Genomic DNA, 20016 nt, shown 5'->3' on the forward strand with positions numbered 1-20016 from the left:
TGGTACTGGAACAAAAACAGACACACAGACCAATGGAACCGAATAGAGATCCCAGAAATAAAATCACACTAATATGGACAACTAATCTTTGACAAAGGAGCAAAGAAAATGCAATGGAACATGGACAGTTTGTTCAATAAATGGTGCTGGGAAAACTGGACCACCACATGCAAAAAAATGAAACTAGACCACCACCTCTCACCATGCACAAATATCAACTCAAAATGGATAAAAGACCTGGACATAAGACCTGAAACCATAAAATATATAGAAGAAAACATAGGTAAAACACTACAAAGCACACATCTCAGTAACATCTTTAAAGACTCATTACCCAAAGCAAAGAAAGTCAAGCAAAAGATAAACATCTGGGATTACATCAAACTGAAAAGCTTCTGCACAGCAAAAGAGACAATAACCAAAACAGAGAGACACCCCACTGATTAGGAAAAAATTTTTGCACGCCAGTCAACTGATAAGGGACTGATCACAAAGATACACAAAGAACTCACATGACTCAACAAAAACAAAGTAAATAATCCAGTCAAGAAATGGGCAGAAGAACTTAAAAGACATATCTCCAAAGAGGAAATGCAAATGGCCAACAGGCATATGAAAAAATGTTCAACATCCCTTATTATCAGAGAAATGCAAATCAAAACCACATTGAGATACCACCTTACACCAGTAAGAATGGCATCTATTAAAAAAACTAGCAACAACAAATGTTGGCAAGGATGTGGTGGGAGTGCATACTGGTCCAACCACTATGGAAAGCTGTCTGGAGGTTCCTCAGACTTCTAAAAATGTAGTTACCATATGACCCAACAAAAACACTGATTCAAAAAAAACACCTGCACCCCTATGTTTATTGCAGCACTATTTACAATAGGTAAAACCTGGAAATAACCCAAATTCTCAAAAATAGATGACTGGATCAAGAAGATGTGGTATATATACACAATGGAATATTATTCAGCAATCAAAAAAAGATAAAACTCTTGCCATTCGCAGCAACGTGGATGGAGCTAGAAGGAATTATGCTCAGTGAAATAAGCCAGAAGAAAAAAGAAAAACATCGGATGGCTTCACTTACAGCAGGAATACAGGAAAACCAATAAGACATCAGTGTAAAAAAATAACAACAGTACAAAACACAACAAAGCAAAAACGGATGGATAATTATAAATCAGAGACATACTGCAGGGGAGGAGGAGGGAGAGGGATCAGAGAGAGGGAGGGAGGAGCACAAGGGACTGAGGTGATGGTGCAGGGGTGCACTGGGGAAGGAAATTCCATGGGGGTGAAAACACTTGAGGGGGTGAGGGGAAGCAAATGTTGTTTAAAAATGAACGATGTGGGGCCTCCCCAGTGGCGCAGCGGTTGAGCGCTGGGTTGCGAAGCTGCCCGCAGCCTCTGCGGCTCCAGTTCGATCCCCGGCTGCTCCCCGGCCACCGGAGGAGGGTCCCACATGGCGCGCAGACCTCTCCTGCCGCCCGCTGCTCCCCTCAGCAGTGTACTTCGGTCCTTCTGCCTGCTCTGCTCCCCGCTCTGGCTCTGGTGAATTCTCTCACCCTCCCGCGCTTCTGACTGTACCCAGTGCTTGTATAAACAAAACAAACAAACAAATAAATAAATAAATAAATAAAACATGCCTCTATAAAAAAAAAATTAAAAAAAAAAAAAAAATGAACGATGATGCAAAAAAACCTTTTTTTAAAAAAAATTGCACATGTTCTAAGGACATACATATAGCATTAAAAGGACAAATATTTAATTCTTTTAATTTTTGGACCAAGTCATGATAATATAATAAATTTCCATAATACCTTCTTAAAAAAAAAAAGTGTTGGGAAAATTGAACAGACACATCAAAAGAATGAAACTACACCACAATCTTACACCATATACAAAAAATGCCTCCAATGTAAAAAAGACTCGCACATAAGACCTGAAACCATAAAATGCATTGAAAAAAACATAGGCAAAATACATTACCACATCAGCTTCACAGATGTCTCTGGGGATTCAACTCCAACAGCAAGGGAAACAAAAGCAAAAATAAACAAATGGGACTAAATCAAACTAAAAAGCTTCTGCACAGTGAAAAGAAATTACCATTAAAACAAAAAACACCCAAATGAATGGGAGAAAATATTTACACATCATACATCCGACCAGGTACTAATATCCAAGATCTACAGAGAACTCAACAACTCAATAAAAAGCCCAATCAAAAAATGGGCAGAGAAGTTAAATAGACACTTCTTCAAAGAAGACATATAAATGGCACACAGGCACATTATAAAATGCTCATCATCACTCATCTTTAGGGAAATGCACATCAAAACCACAATGAGATACCATTCTCACACTTCTCAAAAAGGATCATGTCAGAATGACCAAAAACAAGTGTTGGCGAGGATATGGAGGGAAAAGGAACCGTGGTACACTGTTGGTGAAAATGTCATTTATTTATAATAAGTAACACTACTTACTTTTATTTGCACATTTGATGAAATATTTGACCAAGCTGCTGATTTCTTGCATCTTTTTCTGCCTGGAGGCTTGTTTTGAGGTTGATGTATTTGTTTTTGCTATTCTGAGACATTCTGTTTCTTTCTGAATATATTTCTGTAAAAATCTTCAAGAAAACAAATGGAATTTCAGAAACACATTTAATGCTTAAATTGTCATAAATTTCAGAAAGTCCTTCATGCCATCATAAAGAACATCTTTTATACCACACTGCTTTGAACAGTGTACCAGCTAAGTGAAACAGTCCTACAATACTAGTTTAAAGTATTGTCTTCAAAGATCTTAATCAGTAATCTCATGATTTTCTATTGCTTTACTGACTAAGGGCTCTCGATGCTTTCTCATCTGTTTGTTATCTGTATATGATTTGCCTCTTTCGTAGGCAGTAAGCAACATTGCTAGTCTTTACATGAAGACTGACTGGAAGATAATCACGATTAGTTGGGAGGGTCAGGTACCTATTTGGCCTACCTGATCAACTTATAGAAAACAGTACTCTTCTTTAGACAACTATATTTGTGGTATCTGAAAAAACTAAGTAGTCAGAGGAAAGGAGGCCACCTATTTTAAATGTAATCTACATTCAAATCTATCAGTCGATCTAATTACCTTTGAGCTAAAAGTAAAAGAAGAATGCTCACCTTTTCTATTGACTGCAAATGTTTCAAGCTTCTTAATATTCTACATTAATTTAAAATATTTTATTCATTTTTTTTCCTAAAGCTTACTATCTATTTCTAGTTGGAAGTGAACTTCAACTTCTGGTGGAAAATAATGTCTTAATGTAAAAATGCATCAGTTTTGTTTGCCACTCCAGTCCTGCAATCATTTGTGTCTTTTCAATATCTGAATTTTGTTTAACTGCAGTAATATGGAATTATTCTAATTCCTTTTACTTGTTGTATTATAACTTAACATATAGCAATGACAGGATAATATTTCAAGATGTCAAAGTAATAATCAAGAATGTATTCTTTCATCGATTGATTTACATATTAGTTCTTTCCACTATCATTTATTCTCTCACGGGAGTCTAATTAAAAAAAAAAACCGGGCCTCCCGGGTGGCGCAGCGGTTGAGCACTGGGTTGCGAAGCTGCCCGCAGCCTCTGCAGCGCCGGTTCAATTCCCGGCTGCTCCCTGGCCACCGGAGGAGGGTCTCACGGTGCGCGGACCTCTCCTGCCACCCGCTGCTCCCCTCAGCAGTGTACTTCAGTCTGCCTGCTCTGCTCCCCGCTCTGGCTCTGGTGAATTCTCTCGCCCTCCCGCGCTTTTGACTGTGCCTAGTGCTTGTATAAATAAATAAAAATAATCTTAAAAAAAAAAAGGACTTAAAAATTTTTAAAAAAAGGAAAAAAAAATTAAAAAATAAAAATTTAAAAAAAAACCCACAATATATTGTTCAAGGAAATCCATAGAGTGGATTTATAATTTTAGTGAACAAATGATTTAAAATTTTTGACTTTCCCTATATGAACAGCCTTTAAAAATCATGCTTCTGATAAATATTACACACCAATTTCATATGCAATGCATCATGCTATATAGACAACAGAGGTAAATCAGAGCTACATACATCAAAAAAAGACATTATAAAAAATAAATATGAAAGAGCAAAATGACAGTAAAAAAATTAGAATGGAATACCTAAAAACAGCATCCCAGTTCAAATATTTTCCTTGTTTGGAATCTGAATGTCGGTCTAAATGTTGAACAGTTTCAGGATCCCGAATCAGACGCTTAAATTTCTCAACTTCTTTCTGCAAATGAAAAAAAAGAAAAAAATGCTAATGAGTTACCAATCACATACTTGTTTCAAGAAGAGATTAAATTTAAGTAATTGATATTACCCTTCGTTCTGTAGCTCTATCATGTTCTAGTTGACGGCAGCAAATAAGCAGGTCATTTAGTGCCAGACTCATGGTTCAGAATTTCAGAACACATATCATTGACTGGGGGAGGAAAAAGAAAAATATATATATCTACACACACACACACACACATATATACATAAAACTATTTCAGACTGTGGTACTAATCTACAGTTAATATTAATATGTAGTTGGTACATAGACAGCTCTGTGTTAATAAGTGTCAATAACTGTGTTATTAACACAGATCTAATTGTAAAACCAGAAAAATTGTCACCAAAGGCACCATAACTTTTCTTAATGCTCCTATATTTAAATTGAAATTTTTAACAATATATCAAAATAAAGCATCACCATACACATGTATGCTTTGTCTACAGTAGCAAACCAAATAAACTGGATAAAATAACAGGATGAAAATAACAAGAGTATAATATACTCTATTGTTCTGAGATCTTTTCTAAGAATCATGACATTCAAATTGAAATATAAAATAGAAACAGAAGTTAGCTGGGCAAAGAATTAAGAAAAAGCACTCAAGGATTTAATGCTCACTGTCAAATTATTTAAAAGCACCTTTCTTGCATGTAGTAACTTATCATTTTGCTAAGCTAGGTGTCAACTGTTAATGCTTTGGAAGCAACATTTAGGAGGTTATCAGTCTAGCACTTGCATCTCAACTGGCTTTATGGTTCTCACTTAATACATAAAAACAGGAGGAAAATGGTATTCCTGGTTCCAAGGGAAATAATATGTTACAGTGATATCCTTTATAAAGGGCAAATGTCAACTATATTTTACTATGCCTTTTGGCCACTATGGGGGTCTTTCTCCTTTCATGTCTTCTGATATAATCAAACCCTCCTTTGACATTCTTTTTATTAAAATCTTACATGGATTCTGTTTCAGTATTTCTGAGGTTTTTTACAGAAAAGTTCCACTTTTATTAGAATAGACATATGTACAATTTTCCCTCTGTTTATAAACACTAATACTCTATCTACTTGTACAATTATCTCACGAGGAAAAGAGGTGGAGAAAGTTCTTTTCCCATCCATCCAAGTAAATTCTATTCAATACTCAGCCCCTGTGAAACCTCACAGAATCATGAAACTGGGAGGAAAAGAGAGACCATGTCTGATCTTCCCAGAGAAAAAGAAACTGCTCCTGCAAAATGACTGCCCTGTCTGTGGGCACTCAGACCATGTGTATCATTGGCACATAGCTCTAAAGCTCTTCTCCATTTGCATTTATCGGTTGTTCTTCTAACCCCATTATCTCTATTACAGCCTCCTTCACGCAACTTGTATATTATAGATTGTTATTTACTTTATAGCCTTTTTTACTTGATTCTATACTTCTTGATTGTCATTTTTATTTTCACATTCTTTATCGTTTTACTGACTCTTCTCCCCTCTTATTCAATCTTAGTTTAAAGCGTTAACTGAGTCAATAAGGAAAATAAAAATGGGATTCTAACCAATATAAACATCTTAGCAATAGCCAAAGACCCACAAAGGTAGACAACTTTATTGTTAAATAGTAAAGATGTCCTCAATGTGAAAAAATGCTTGTTTATTGAACAAGTGACACTTCCAAGAAAAGGCAGTCCTACAATTTACCCTTTCTCTTCTTCCGTTTCTCAAAGACTGAATACTTTGAAAAGCAAAACAGTCCAGTACTACCTACAGAAACAGGAAATGTTCATTCACAGATACATGCAAACAATATTTCCTGGGTAACAACCACGTTTTAGGTACTTTTTAGGTGTACCTAGACAAGTAATCAACTAAATAGACATAATTCTGACCTAGGTGCTGTCAGAACTATCAGGTCAAGGAGACAAGGAGCAAGTACAATAATAAATCAATGACTATTCCAAGTTGTGATGTATGACTCAAAAGAAACAAATATATAAAAACAGGAAAATACAATGGAGATCATTTTTGGTAAGCTGTCAGGGAACACTTCTCAGGTTATAAGAGTCAAGATCTGAATGAACAGTTGCCAGATATAGGGAGGCTAGAAGACCAGCATTTCAGAGAAGGAGACTGCATAGCCAAAGTGTGCTAGGGTATAAAAGCTCATGGTGGGCTCGAGGAACTGAAAAAGATTGGGGAACCACAGAGTAGTTAGCTGGAGTAAGAGTGTCACCAGATAAAGCTGAATTCAACTAATCTAGAACTATCCAGGTTCTATTCCCAACATGCAGTTAAATGATACACATTTCCTAAGTAACACTGAGTTGATAAATCCAGTATTCTTTTTCAGATCTCAACCAAGCTGATCCCTTTGCAAAATTCAACAATGATATCTACATTTCATCTTCTTTTCTTGATATATAATAATTCTGCCTTGGCCCCACCATTCTTTTCTAGTGGTAAGAATATGAGCTTTGTGCTTCTGCACAGCAAAAGAGACAATAACAAAAACAAAGAGAAACCCCACCAACTGGGAGAACATTTTTGCACCCAACACTAATGATAAAGGACTGATCACAAAAATCTGCAAAGAGCTGATGAGACTCAGCAACAACAAAGAAAATAATCCAGTCAAAAAATGGGCAGAAGAGCTAAAAAGAAACTTCTCTGAAGAGGAAATGCAAATGGCCAACAGGCATATGAAAAAATGTTCAACATCACTTGTAATCAGGGAAATGCAAATCAAAACTACCATGAGATACCATCTTACACCAGTGAGAATGGCACATATTAAAAAAACTAGCAACAACAAATGTTGGAGAGGGTGTGGAGAAAAAGGAACTCTTCTGCATTGTTGGTGGGAGTGCAAACTGGTCCAGCCACTATGGGGAGCTGTGTGGAGATTTCTGGACCTACTAAACATAGAGCTTCCATATGATCCAGCAATTCCACTCCTAGGTATTTACCCAAAGGACACAGAAACATCAATTCCAAAGAACACCTGCACCCCTATGTTTATAGCAGCACTATTTACAATAGCTAAGCTTTGGAAACAGCCCAAATGCCCAAAAATAGATGACTGGATCAAGAAGATGTGGTACATATATACCATGGAATATTACTCAGCATTCAAAAAAGATAAACACATGCAATTTGCAGCAACATGGATGGAGCTGGAAGGGATCATGCTCAGCGAAATAAGCCAAAAAGAAAAAGAAAAATACCGGATAGTCTCACTCATAGCAGGAATCTAGAAAACTTAAATAAGGGACCAGGAAAATGAATAACTATAAGAAAGTGAAAATCAAAATCAACAAAAAACTATGAACCAGAGACACTTTTTGGGGGGTGGGGGCGGGAGGGGAGGGACTGGGGTCAGAATGGGGGGGGGTTGCAATTGTATGGGGAATATAAAAATAAAATTTATTATTTAAAAAAAATTAAAAAAAAAAAAAGAATATGAGCTCTGTAGTCACACTATCGTTTCAAACCCTGGTCCTTCCAACCTACAAGCTGGATAACTTTGGCAAGTTAGGACATAATTTCTGAATGATAAAATGAAAAACAATATGGGTACTTACCTCAAAGAGTTATTGTGAGGATTCATGCATATTTAAGACAATACTGGACACAACAAATGCTCAATATATTTTAGCACTTTTCCTTATTCCCTTCCTTTCTGACTTTTTTATAAGTCTCTGTTGATAGTTCTGCTCACACCGGATAGAACATCCTTGTCTCCTTGCTTCTCACTCTAGGTTCTTCCAGTGTGACCTCATCCATTCCTCTGCCTTCAAAATGCTGAAAATGCCCAAATCTGCCAGACCTCACTCTTGAACTTTAGAAACCTCCTACACTTTGTGCCTTTACATAAGTTTCCCTTCTGTCTACCATCCTCCAGAGCAACTTGACATTGAAAGACATCATCCAAAACTGAACTGATTCTCCCAAACTGAATTTCTGCAGAAATGTCACTCAGTCCACTACCATCACAGTAGTTCTCTAGCACGTTATCACCATAAATTACAAGTCTTTTTACTTATCTGCACGTGGTAAAAACATCAGTAAACGCTGTTAAGTGCTCACCACAGGCAAGGATTAACACAAGACAGTATGTCTAGGTCACAGCTGACAAACAATTCCAATTCCGGCAGTGTAATCCCAGAGCCCGTTCTCTGTAATCACGAGTCTGTAGTTTAAGCCTCAATAAATGCTCCCTGATTTAAAAGACTGAGAAAAGAGAGAGGGTTGAATTAGTCAAGTCAGCTAACTAAAATATGGATCCTAAGGGGAAGGGGAAGTGCAGAGTAGCAGGAGGACTCAATTCAGTGCGTTCAGAAGCGGCTTCAAGGAAACCCGCTGGAAGCTAGGAAAGAGGGCGGGAGACCAGGATGAGATGGAAGGGCTGGTAAAGATGGGGTAAAAAAGAGGAGTAAGGGGACGCTCTTAAAGAGTGCATGGGATTGGCCCTCGAGGGCGAGGTCTGATCGGCAGGGCCACTTTCGAAAGCCCCAAAGCATTAGCCACCGCGTAGCATCCGCGCCCCTACCGCTGGACGGGACGGCCACAGCCAGATCGCTGAAGGGGGCGGTGGCCGCAGCCCAAGGCCGCGCTCCGCGCGCCTGCACGGGCGAAGACTGCAGCTCCAGCCGGGTGTCCAAGCGCTATTCCCGCTTCCGGTTCAAACCCGGCGTGACCCCGCAGCGTGGGTCTCGGGAGGAAGGGGTGAGGCTCACGCCAATGCCGGAACAGCCCGCCCATGCGCACCAAGCAGCACGCGCTCTACTATCCACGTACTAGCCGGCCCAAAACATTCGCCTCGTCGGCGCCAACGCGCCTGCGCGCTGCCCACCAATGACGAGCGACCTTGCGAGGGCCGCTCGCCCTCTAGCTCGCCTCTTCGGCCGGAACCGCCGCACCGGAGGACGGAAATGACGACAGTTCCCAGGCGCACGGAGGCGGGTTGCATTTCGGCGCCTTTCTGCCCTCCACGCTCACGATTGGCTGGCGTGGAGCGAAAGAGGCGGGACAAATTGCCGCGGGTTCAGTGCCGCCACTGGAACCGGGAGATGCGGCGCAGAAGCTGTCGCTGTGTTGGCTTTTCCCCGGGTCTCGTCTTGTACTGCGGCTCCTTCTGCGGTTTCGGTCATGTTGTTACCTTCGGACGTAGCCCGGCTGGTCCTGGGTAAGCGGGACGCCTGAGGGAGGGTTATTGGACCCGGCTGAGGACGGAAGGACCTTCGGGGCCAAAGGTTTTCCCCGGGAGTGAAGCTTGGGGGTTTGTGCCTCCCCGCCCACAAGTTCCGACGGTGCTTCTGCCGCCGGTGGCTCGGGCCGTTCCGGCGTCTTTGTGTGGGGATGCTCCGCTCCCCCTGCGCGGCGCGGGGAGGGCTCGGGAGGCTCTCCGGGAGGGACACCTGAGGCCCGAACTCGGAGGGAAAGACTGGCCTGCGCACTTCCTGGGGCCCCGGGTTCGAGGGTTGTCGGTGTGGGGCACCGACTGCGTATTTTTCAGTCGCGGCCGTACCGGCCCCCGTCGGGGTTGGCACCAAGATAGGAAAAATAAGGACTCCCCCAGGCACCCGGCTTTGTGGAGAGACTTCTCGGACGCCCTTCTCAGAATTCGCCGTTAGAACTTTGAATTGGGGGCTCATGGGGTTGATCTTCCCTCTCCAGCCCGGCGCCCCAGTAAGCCGTCGGGTGGGGAGGTTTAAAATGCCAGTTGTTTATTTCGAAGCTACAGCCATTCCTCTTCTATCCGTGGAACATTTTCTTGTCCCGGTTAGTTTTTCCTCCATTTGAGGAAAAACTTGGTCGCTTTAGCCAGTCTGTCAAGGTCTGATGGGGGAGGATGAGGGAATGGGTTTGGTTGCTGTTTTCTCCTGGAAGAATAACGTGGTTTCTTTTTGCCGGGACTGGGAGCCACATAACGCTCAAAGCCCAAACCAGTGCTATCATGAGCGACAGTCCTGAAAGTAAATGGTAAACATCTGTGATGAATCTTCCCGTCGGAGCCACAGCCATTACTGCCGTTATTTTATTGTTAGGAAAACCCACTTGTCTTGTACCCAATCCTGTCCCAAAAGTGGTATTTGTTCATGAACTCTTGATAAGCAAGGCTTGCAGGAAATATTAGAGGGTAATGGTTCCGCCATCCATTTTTGGAAAAACTAGGAGACTTAGGTTTCACTTAATACTTGCTTAATGTTTAGTTAATCTTGTTCCCACATTGGAGAACTAATTTAATGACTTAAGATTAAACATCGCTGTTTTCTTAATGCTTGCTTAATCTTTTGCCCATATTATCAGAATTGGATCTAATTGTTATATATATATTAGGCTTATAAAAACCAGTACAAAGTCGACTTGACGGGTGTTGGTACATTGATAAGCTTTATTTTTCCTCCCAGAGTATTGTTTGCTTAAAAATTTTTGAGTTTTGTCAATTTGGTAATCCATTTGAGTTTCAGTAAACAATCTTCAGTAGTTTCTGAACGTGGGCGTTGACATTCTAAGCCAGGTAATTTTTTGGAGCTGTCCTGTGCATTGTGGGATGTTTAGCAATATCCTTGGCCTCTGTAGACTAGATGCCAGTAGGACTACCCACTCCCAACCTCCCATACATTTGTGATAATGAGAAATATGTTGGGATAATATCAGTATGTTCTAAAAGAATGTGATTTTCTGCATAAATCAACTGCTCTACTATGCTTCCTACATTTTTTAATGGAGAAACACTTCAGAGTCATCATTTCTTATCCTGAAAATCTTTTGTCAGTCTCACTCCATTTTCATATGCCTCCCATTACTTTTCTTTGGAATTTTTGTACCAAAACTATAGTTTTAGCAATTCACCTTAATGTTACAGAAATCCACCTAAAGCATTTACATTACATGACATTCTAAAAGTTAAAACAATCACACACCTAAAAATTTTCAGGTTGTGCAAAGTAAATATATAATGAAAAACCTGCAAATCTCCCCATACTCACTGGTGCTCTTTTCATTTGGCATTATATATTTTGAAGCTCATAGCAACACATAGAAGATCTAGTGTTCCAAAACAATTTTGTTTATGCTTATTCAGTCAATGACCATTTCCCATCTTCAATCCCTCTTGTTGGCCCTTTTTTTCGTAATGTTCTTTCAGCAAATCTTTGGTGCCTGGTATGTTCTGGACACATTGTGCCAAATGCTAAGAATAGAGAGAAGTAAATTCTCCCCTTAGAGTTAATATAATTAACTTTTTTACCCTTCCATGTAGACACCTAAACACTTTCCTACACTCCACATTACATTCTCTAATGTTCTGGGTCAACCTTCACTACACAGTTTTATTCAAAGAACTCTTAGTTGTTTTACTTCCTCACATACCTTTCATTCTTCAACACTCTAGCTTTCGCACCTAACTGCTCTACTTAAACAGCCCTTGCTGCTCAGTAACAGGCAGTTGCTGCCTTGCTGGAATTCCTTCAAATATCGAACAAGCCAAAATGTGTCAGTGTTTCTTTAGTGCCTCTGGGCCAGCAGTTTGGCTATCAGTGTATGTTTTTACCACTACCTTAAAGAGAAGTAGAATGTTCTTATATGATTTGGGAATGCTATTATATTTTTGATCATTAATTTATATGGAAAAACTTTTTAGCATTTCCAGACCATGCCCTTGCTTCCCCCACCCCCAAAAAAGAACCTACTAAATCATACTGGATAGGAACATTCTACTCCAGGATAGCAAGGGAAACGTGTGTGTTACACAAGGTGCCCTTTGGAACTGGTCCCGCCTGCCTCTCCTGCTTGATCTCATCTATTCATCATCTCCCCGATGCTCCAGGCATACCAAATTACTACTTGGAGTTTCTCCAAGTAGTCTTATGTATTCTGTTCCCCTCTACCTGCAGTGTTTCTCTTCCTGTCTTCCTAATACACCTGTATTCAATCAAGGTTCAGGTCAAACAATCTTTGAAACCTCTTCCAGCAGGTACAGTTATTTTCCCCTTAAGAGCTCCCAAAGTATCACATATTACTAATGTTTAGTATAATTGTTTACTTACCTTTTTTCATGTATGTGACAAAATTTAACCATTTTGCCACTTTTAAGAATACAATTCTCTGACATTAAGTATTCACATTGTTCTGTAACATCGCCATCATCCACCTTTAGAACTATCTCTACTCAACTTTTTTTCTTATTTAATAGTATTCTGAGATTAATGGACAGGTTTTGAGCGTTCTGGGAGCCCCCAAAATTATCTTTAAAGGTGGGGGGAGGGGCATTTTTATAGGGTAGAATCCAGAACTTTGTTTAGGCTCCTAAGTAGATTTGTTTCTTTCTGTATGAGTCAGTGTCATTCAGGAAAGCTGAAACCAATCTAGTATTTAACTAGGAGCCATCTAATGAGAGAATTGGTTATACTGGTGATAGAAAAGCTACGAAGACAAGTAGCTTATATGAGCCAACTGGGAGGGTGACTATATTGGGAAGACAGTACAGTCATCGGGAGGAACCCTCAAACTGGGTTCACTGTGTGGAAAGTGGGAAGTAGTCTTGTCTGGTGAGAGAGCTGCAATCGTAGAGGAGGTTCTTCCAAGGCAGAGAAGGAATGGGGGTGAGGGGAGTCTACCCTCTAGTTTCCCCCTAGAGCTTCCCATTAACCACAGTTAGAAGACATCTGACATGAAACCTACAATACATTGCCTATATGGAGTCAGGTTTCCTATCATAGAACGCAGAGCAGGGGGAGGACACTAGATTTGAAGGCAATCAACCAGGGCCTGTGAGGTCAAGAGCCATGGTCCTTCAAATTAGCGGTCACTAAAAGGGAAGGGGGAGGGAAAGTGGGATAGTCAGTTAGGAGGGTTCAGTTGTATGGTGAAAGAATTAGTCCAGTGGTGAATGTAAACGTGCTTTATACAGTGATTTATAATGCACATTTGAAACGTATATAATGTTATAAGCAAATGTTATAGATATTAATAAATATTTACAAAAGTACAACTGTGGTCATGACAGTTCCTGTTGTCTACTGAATTATAACTATGAGCTGTTTCTCAGATTCAGTTTTTTTGTTCTGGTTTGTTATTTATTTATAATAATGTCATTACTGACATTTACAACTTTTCGTATCAATTGTCTTCAGTTGTTTGTCCATCTGTTCTCCATCATATATGTTATGCTTCATCCAAACTGGGCGTCTTCACTAAGCATGCTCTCTTTCTATGCTGTGTATCAGTTTCATTGGTATTCCCAGCTATCCTTCACTGCTCATTTCCTCCTTGAAACATTTGCATAATTTTCCCCAAGCCTGTAGTATTTTTGCTAACCCTTATCCACCCACGAAGTCCTATGGTCTCACCACCTTTGCTTTGTATGACAGTTACTCTTGTATGTATATTCTGGATCATAGTAGATCTTAACTTCGTAGATAAGACTGTCTTTATTGTTTGGTAATATAAAGCACTATATGTTCAGTCTTTGTAAGACAGTTACCTACATTTTCTTAACATCAAACCACTGATGTTTCTGGGGAATTGTTAGAATGTGTAACAGAGTTGTTTTCAGATAGCATGATTTACTATCTCGTTTCCTTCATAGGGCACTTTTCTCTTTATTTTCCCTCTATAACTAGGAAGACGAAAGGCCACACTCTTGGCATCCTAATTCCTAAAACTTGAATATCCTGAATGGAGTTAGGATTTTATCTTGCCATTTTTTGTGTGTTTTTTTTTCCCCCTTCAGTCTATTTTAATGCTTACTACTGCCACCATTGAGAAGCAGGTAGAAGACATTATTAAGAAAAAAGGAAGCTAAGGCATTCTTTCTTATCTAACATCCTTTTCAGTAAGTTTGCACAAGAGATAGTTATTTCAGTATAAACTTTTTAGAAATAAAAGGGAGAAACAATAGTTTCTACTTCTAGTTTATAAATTAATTGTAGCATTTGAGATTTAGAATACACTTGACCCTTGAACAATGTGGGGACTACTAGGGACACCACCCTGACCGCCATGGTGAGATAACTCATAGTCAGCCATCTGTGTATGTGGTTGAATCTGGGAATGTGGAACCAAAGGTCGAAAAAAATCCATGTAAAAGTGAATATGCAGGGCCTCCCTGGTGGTGCAGCGGTTGAACACTGGGTTGCGCAGCTGCCCGCAGCCTCTGCAGCGCCGGTTCGATCCCCGGCCACCGGCGCAAGGGTCCCACATGGCGCGCAGGCCTCTCCTGCCGCCCGCTGCTCCCCTCAGCCGTGTACTTCGTCAGTCTGCCTGTTCTGCTCGGCTCTGGTGAATTCTCTCACCCTCCCGCGCTTCTGACTGTACCCAGTGCTTGTATAAATAAATATTTTTTTAAAAAATGAATATGCAGGACTCAAATCTTAGTTGTTCAGGGGTCAGCTGTAATTTGTATCTACAGTTTCCCCTATTCTTGCTGAAAATTGGTTATGATCAGATACATAATGATTATAAATAAGATTTTTGTAGCCAAATAACTGGTTAATTATATATACACACAATAATAAGTGAACCTGAAAGTGATCAACTCCTACTTACAGCATTATTTTGGAACGTCTAAGACAAAGCTAAAGTAAAATACATTGTCTAGTCAAAAATGGGAGCACTAGATTATCCAAAGTTGGGCTTGTTTTTAAGAGCCTGCTTTTCAGATACTATTATTTTAAGATGTATTGCAACTTTCAGACACTTCTCTAAAGGTAATGTAGCCTTTTTAACAGCACCTTTTCTCAGGTGCATATAAAAGAATGTCTTTTTTAAGCCATAAACTCTGATCTGTGACAGTCCCTTTCCCAGGGAATACTAGAACAAGTGACCTTTGGTTTTCTGTTTTGTTTTTTTCTGAGAAAGCTTAACTGTATATTCTACATTTCATCTAAGACAGTGTTTCTCTTTCATATATATTTTTTTACATTGTTACTCATTTTTGTACATTGTTTGATTTCTCCTTACAGGTGTAGTCCCCATAAAATTACCACCTCCAAGACACCCTGGAACCATCACCATAGTCTCTTGTGCTCTGCCCTCCCGTTTTGCTCCTCCCTTGCTGAATGTCTCTGATTTGTTGTGTTTGCCTGCTCATTTTAAGACGGTGTTTCTCAGCCTTCTTTTCATTATCATACCCTTAATCAGACTTTGTTTATCATTCATTTGTATAACTAATTTCAGGAGTACAGCTTCACACCTCGACATGTACACATGCTTGCTTTACTCACCCACCACCAAAGCTGTAGTGCCACTACTCTGTAACATTATCCCCTCTTTCTTCTCCTCCTCCTTCCCCTGCCTCTCCCCCATAACCATATTTTTTGCAATCTTAAAGAGTTATTTTTGTAGTGTCTAAAAGCAAATTTAAGCAATTACATTTAGTGTCTGTGGATATGAATACATCCTGGGGTAATTAATACTTTGAAACTATCATGAAAAGAAACTTTGAGTCTTCTATTTAAATCTTGCTTGAAACATATGGTGAAAAGACTCCCAACTGTCCTGATTTCATGGTGATTCTGATGGTTTGTACACATTTTAAATTTTTGTGTTCATGAAATCTTGGTAGCAACTGACATCCTAAATAACATAATCTGCAAAAAGCCTACATGGCAAAAATTATTTCAGCTTTCTATAGTTTTATAGACACTTGTGTTGGCTTGTTTATATGTGAAAAATAGCAGTTTAACTTTTATCCATTTAATTTAACTTCTTAGGTGATTTCACATCACCTGATTTCCAAATGCTTAATAGTCCCAAGTATTGGTTTTTGATGTGTTTGTTTTTCCCTATATAGCACTAGTTAGAAGAGATTGGGAAATGATTCATCAGTTACAGGTAGACAACTATTTAAGTATTTCCAGATCCCAACTAAGGCATTCCCTGAGATGGGATGACATTTCCCTTGCCCTCTCCTTTTTATAACCCTATATGTGATTTGTGGACTCCCTGTCTTGTTTTTTAACTTGTGGGCCCTGGTTAGTTAAAAAGATACAGTTCCAGGTGAAACGGTTATATCCTTAAAATACTTTTTTAAAGATTTATTTATTTAGGGCCTCCCCAGTGGCGCAGCGGTTGAGCACTGGGTTGCGAAGCCGCCCGCAGCCTCTGTGGCGCCGGCTCGATCCCCGGCTGCTCCCCGGCCACCGGAGGAGGGTCCCACATGGCGCGCAGACCTCTCCTGCCGCCCGCTGCTCCCCTCAGCAGTGTACTTCGGTCCTTCTGCCTGCTCTGCTCCCCGCTCTGGCTCTGGTGAATTCTCTCACCCTCCCGCGCTTCTGACTGTACCCAGTGCATGTATAAACAAAACAAACAAACAAATAAATAAATAAAGCATGCCTCTATAAAAAAAAAAAAGATTTATTTATTTATGCATACAAGAACTGGGGTACAGGCCAGAGGTGTGGGGGGTGAGAGGAGTCACCAGAAACAGAGTGGGGAACAGAACAAGCAGACTGACTGAAGTACTCTGCTGAGGGAAGCAGCAGGCGAGTCGGGAGAGGTCCACTGTGCCATGTGGGTCACCTCCCTGGCTGGGGATCGAACTCTTGCTGCAGTGGCTGCAGACAGCCTCATAGTCTGCATCTTAACCCCTTGCACCACCAGGTAGGCTCTCCTTAAAATTTTTAAGTAGAAAGAGATCTTGGAAATAACTGTGTTAGTAAAGTACCGACTGGTATATTAGCACAGAGCAAAGTGTACTGCAAAGTCAGTTATAAGGGAATCTAGTATCTGGTAATAGGAGTGCGCTACATTGTGAAAGGCATCCAAAAAAGAAAAAAGATTCTCTGAGTAACTGATAGTTTTATCTGACCTGAAGAATGAATCCATATTAGCTACACTGAGAAAAGATAAGCTGTCTAAGCAAAGGCAATAGAGCACACAGATTGGCCTTGAAATCAAAATAGCATGTGGTTGTAGAATTGGAAGACTGTTGGCCACAAACAATAGGAAGCCAAGACTTGAAGCTAAACAGGGAAAATAGGATGTAAAACAATTAAAGCCTTTGAAATATGAGCAATTTAGGATTCTGTTTTCTCATTGAGATATAATTCACATATCAAAAAATGTAAAATTTGTTGACTTTTAATGTATTTACAGTGTTGTGCAACCATCCCCACTAGCTTGATTCCAGAACTTTTTCATCACCCCTAAAAGACACACACCATACCTGTAAACAGTACTCAGTTTTCCCCTTCCCCCATCCTCTGGCAACTGCTAATCAGCTCTCTCTCTTTGCATTTCTCTGTTCTGGATATTCCATGTACATGGTATTATACAAAACACAAAATGTGAACCTCTGGCAGAGTTCTTGAATGTAACATGTCACTGTTCTTGAATTTGCATAATATTTTCAATGTACATCCATGTTGTCATAAAAAGCATAAGTATTCAATCCTTTTTATGTCTAACATTCCATTATTTGGAACTACCACGTTTTGTCCACTCGTTGATAAACATTTGGGTGGTTTTCATTTTTTGGCTATTACGGAAAATGCTGCTAATGAACATTAGTATACAAGTTTGGTTGGAACATGACTTCAGTTCCCTGAGTTTTATCTTGGAGTGAAGTTGCTTGGTCATATGGTAATTTTATGTTTAATATTTCTGAGAACTTGCCAATTGGTTTTCCAAAATGATTGCATCATTTTATATTCCCACCAATATAATAGGTTTCCACTTTCCCCACATCTTGGTCTTTCTTACTCTGATTTCTCAAATTCTAGCTGTTGAAAAGTGAGTATGAATTGGTGTAACTAATTTTTGGTGTTCAGATTTTATGTTTTCTTAATGATTAATGAAGTTATGCCTCTTTTCATGTGTTCATTAATATGTCTTTGGAGAAAGCTGTATTCAGAACTTCTGTCCATTTTAAGGTTTTTTTTGGGTTTTTTTTTTTTTTTTAAGATTTATTTATTTATTTATACAAGAACCAGGATATAGGCCAGATTCGCGGGAGGGTGAGAGGATTCACCAGAGACAGAGCAGGGAACAGAACAGGTAGACTGACAAAATACACTGCTGAGGGGAGCAGCCGGTGCGACAGGAGAGGTCTGCCGCGCCATGTGGAGCCCTTGCCAGCCGGCCAGAATCAAACCGGCACTGCAGAGGCTGCGGACAGCTTCACAGACGCAGCGCTCAACTGCTTGCACCACCAGGGGAGGCCCTGTCCATTTTTTAATTTTATTAAAGATTTATTTAATTATGCATACAAGAACTGGAGTGTAAGCCAGAGATGTGGGTGGTGATAGGAATCACCAGAGAGAGTGGGGAACAGAACAGGCAGATGTACTGATACAATACTGAGAGGAGCAACGAGTGAGAAAGGCGAGGTCTGCTGCACCATTTGGATTGCTACCTGGCCAGCTTGGGATCAAACTTGTGCTGTAGTGGCTAGCAGTAGCTTGGTAGCGCAGTCTTTAACCCCTGCGCCACCAGGGAGGCCCATTTTTTTTATTTTATTTTCTTGTAAGAGTTCTTTATTTTGTTTTGTTTTTTTTTATAGAGACATGTTTTTTATTTATTTATTTGTTTGTTTTGTTTATACATGCACTGGGTACAGTCAGAAGCGCGGGAGGGTGAGAGAATTCACCAGAGCCAGAGCGGGGAGCAGAACAGGCAGAAGGACCGAAGTACACTTCTGAGGGGAGCAGCAGGCGGCAGGAGAGGTCTGCGCACCATGTGGGACCCTCCTCCGGTGGCCAGGGAGCAGCGGGGGATCGAACTGGCGCCGCAGAGGCCACGGGCAGCTTCGCAACCCAGCGCTCAACCGCTGCGCCACCGGGGAGGCCCGAGAGTTCTTTATTTTGGATTCTAGTCACATAGCAGATATGATCTGCAAAAATTTTCATCTATTTTGTCAGTTGTCTTTGCACTTTCATGTTAGTACCCTTGAAAACATGCAGGTTTTTAACTTTTTATGCTGTTTATTTGATTTTTTCCCCTGTGTTTACTTGTTCTTTAGATGTCATATCCAAGAAACCATTGCCTCATTGAGATCAGAAACAAAAATTACACCTCTGATGTCTATTTTTAATAATTTTATAGTTTGAGCTCTCACATTTAGATCTTTGATCTAGTTTTGAGTTATTTTTGTATTTGATGTAAGGTAGATATTCACTTTTATTCTTAAGACTGTGGCTATACAGTGGTTCTAGCCATAACTGGAAAATATATGTGTCCTTTTGGCCAGAACAGTATTGCTTTGATTACCGTAACTTTGTAGTGTGTTTTAAAATGGACTACTTGGAACTTTAACATCTTCATCTTCAAAATTGTTTTTGGCTTCTCTGGTTCCTTTGCATCTCCTTGCAGATTCTGGGCTTATTTTGTTTAATTTTGTCACAAAAGGCAGTGGGAATTTGATAGGGGTTGTATAAAGTGTGTGGATCAACTTTGGGAGTATTTACATCTTTAAAATATTGACCTCACTGACCTAACAATATGAGATATCTTTACATTTATTTAGCCTTTAATATTTTTCAATGATGTTTTCTAGATTTTTTGTTGTTTTGTGTGGAAGAACTGAGGTGTGGGGGGGTGAAAGGATTCACCAGAGACAGGGGGGAGCAGAAGAGGCAGTTTTACTGGAATACACTCCTAAAGGAGCAGCAGGTGAGACAGGAGTGGACTGTGGCAATATATGTGGGTTAGCTCCCTGACCAGGGATGGAACTCAGACCATAGC

The 20016-nt window shown here is 40.1% G+C and overlaps 2 protein-coding genes across 5 annotated transcripts in view; one reads left to right on the forward strand and one right to left on the reverse strand.

Moving 5' to 3' along the window:
* Positions 1-9029, reverse strand: part of ATM (ATM serine/threonine kinase) — a 107765-nt gene extending 98736 nt beyond the window's left edge. The window contains exons 1-5 of one of the 4 annotated variants that reach the window (XM_037505679.2): positions 8879-9029; positions 8416-8559; positions 4388-4489; positions 4185-4297; positions 2499-2644 (exon numbers count right to left, since the gene is read on the reverse strand). In XM_037505679.2, the coding sequence (XP_037361576.1) occupies positions 2499-2644; positions 4185-4297; positions 4388-4459 (331 nt within the window). In that variant the 5' untranslated portion in view covers positions 4460-4489; positions 8416-8559; positions 8879-9029. The other 3 variants (XM_054693233.1, XM_054693232.1, XM_054693234.1) reach the window with 3 other exon arrangements.
* A 260-nt stretch (positions 9030-9289) lies between these two features.
* Positions 9290-20016, forward strand: part of LOC119240887 (protein NPAT) — a 55263-nt gene continuing 44536 nt past the window's right edge. Inside the window, 1 exon segment of the mRNA XM_037505681.2 lies at positions 9290-9514. Coding sequence (XP_037361578.1) covers positions 9478-9514 — 37 coding nt within the window. The 5' untranslated portion in view covers positions 9290-9477.

Source organism: Talpa occidentalis, unplaced genomic scaffold, assembly GCF_014898055.3.
Source record: "Talpa occidentalis isolate TD23 unplaced genomic scaffold, MPIMG_talOcc4v2.1 talOcc4.12, whole genome shotgun sequence".
NCBI classification, from domain to species: Eukaryota; Metazoa; Chordata; class Mammalia; order Eulipotyphla; family Talpidae; genus Talpa; species Talpa occidentalis.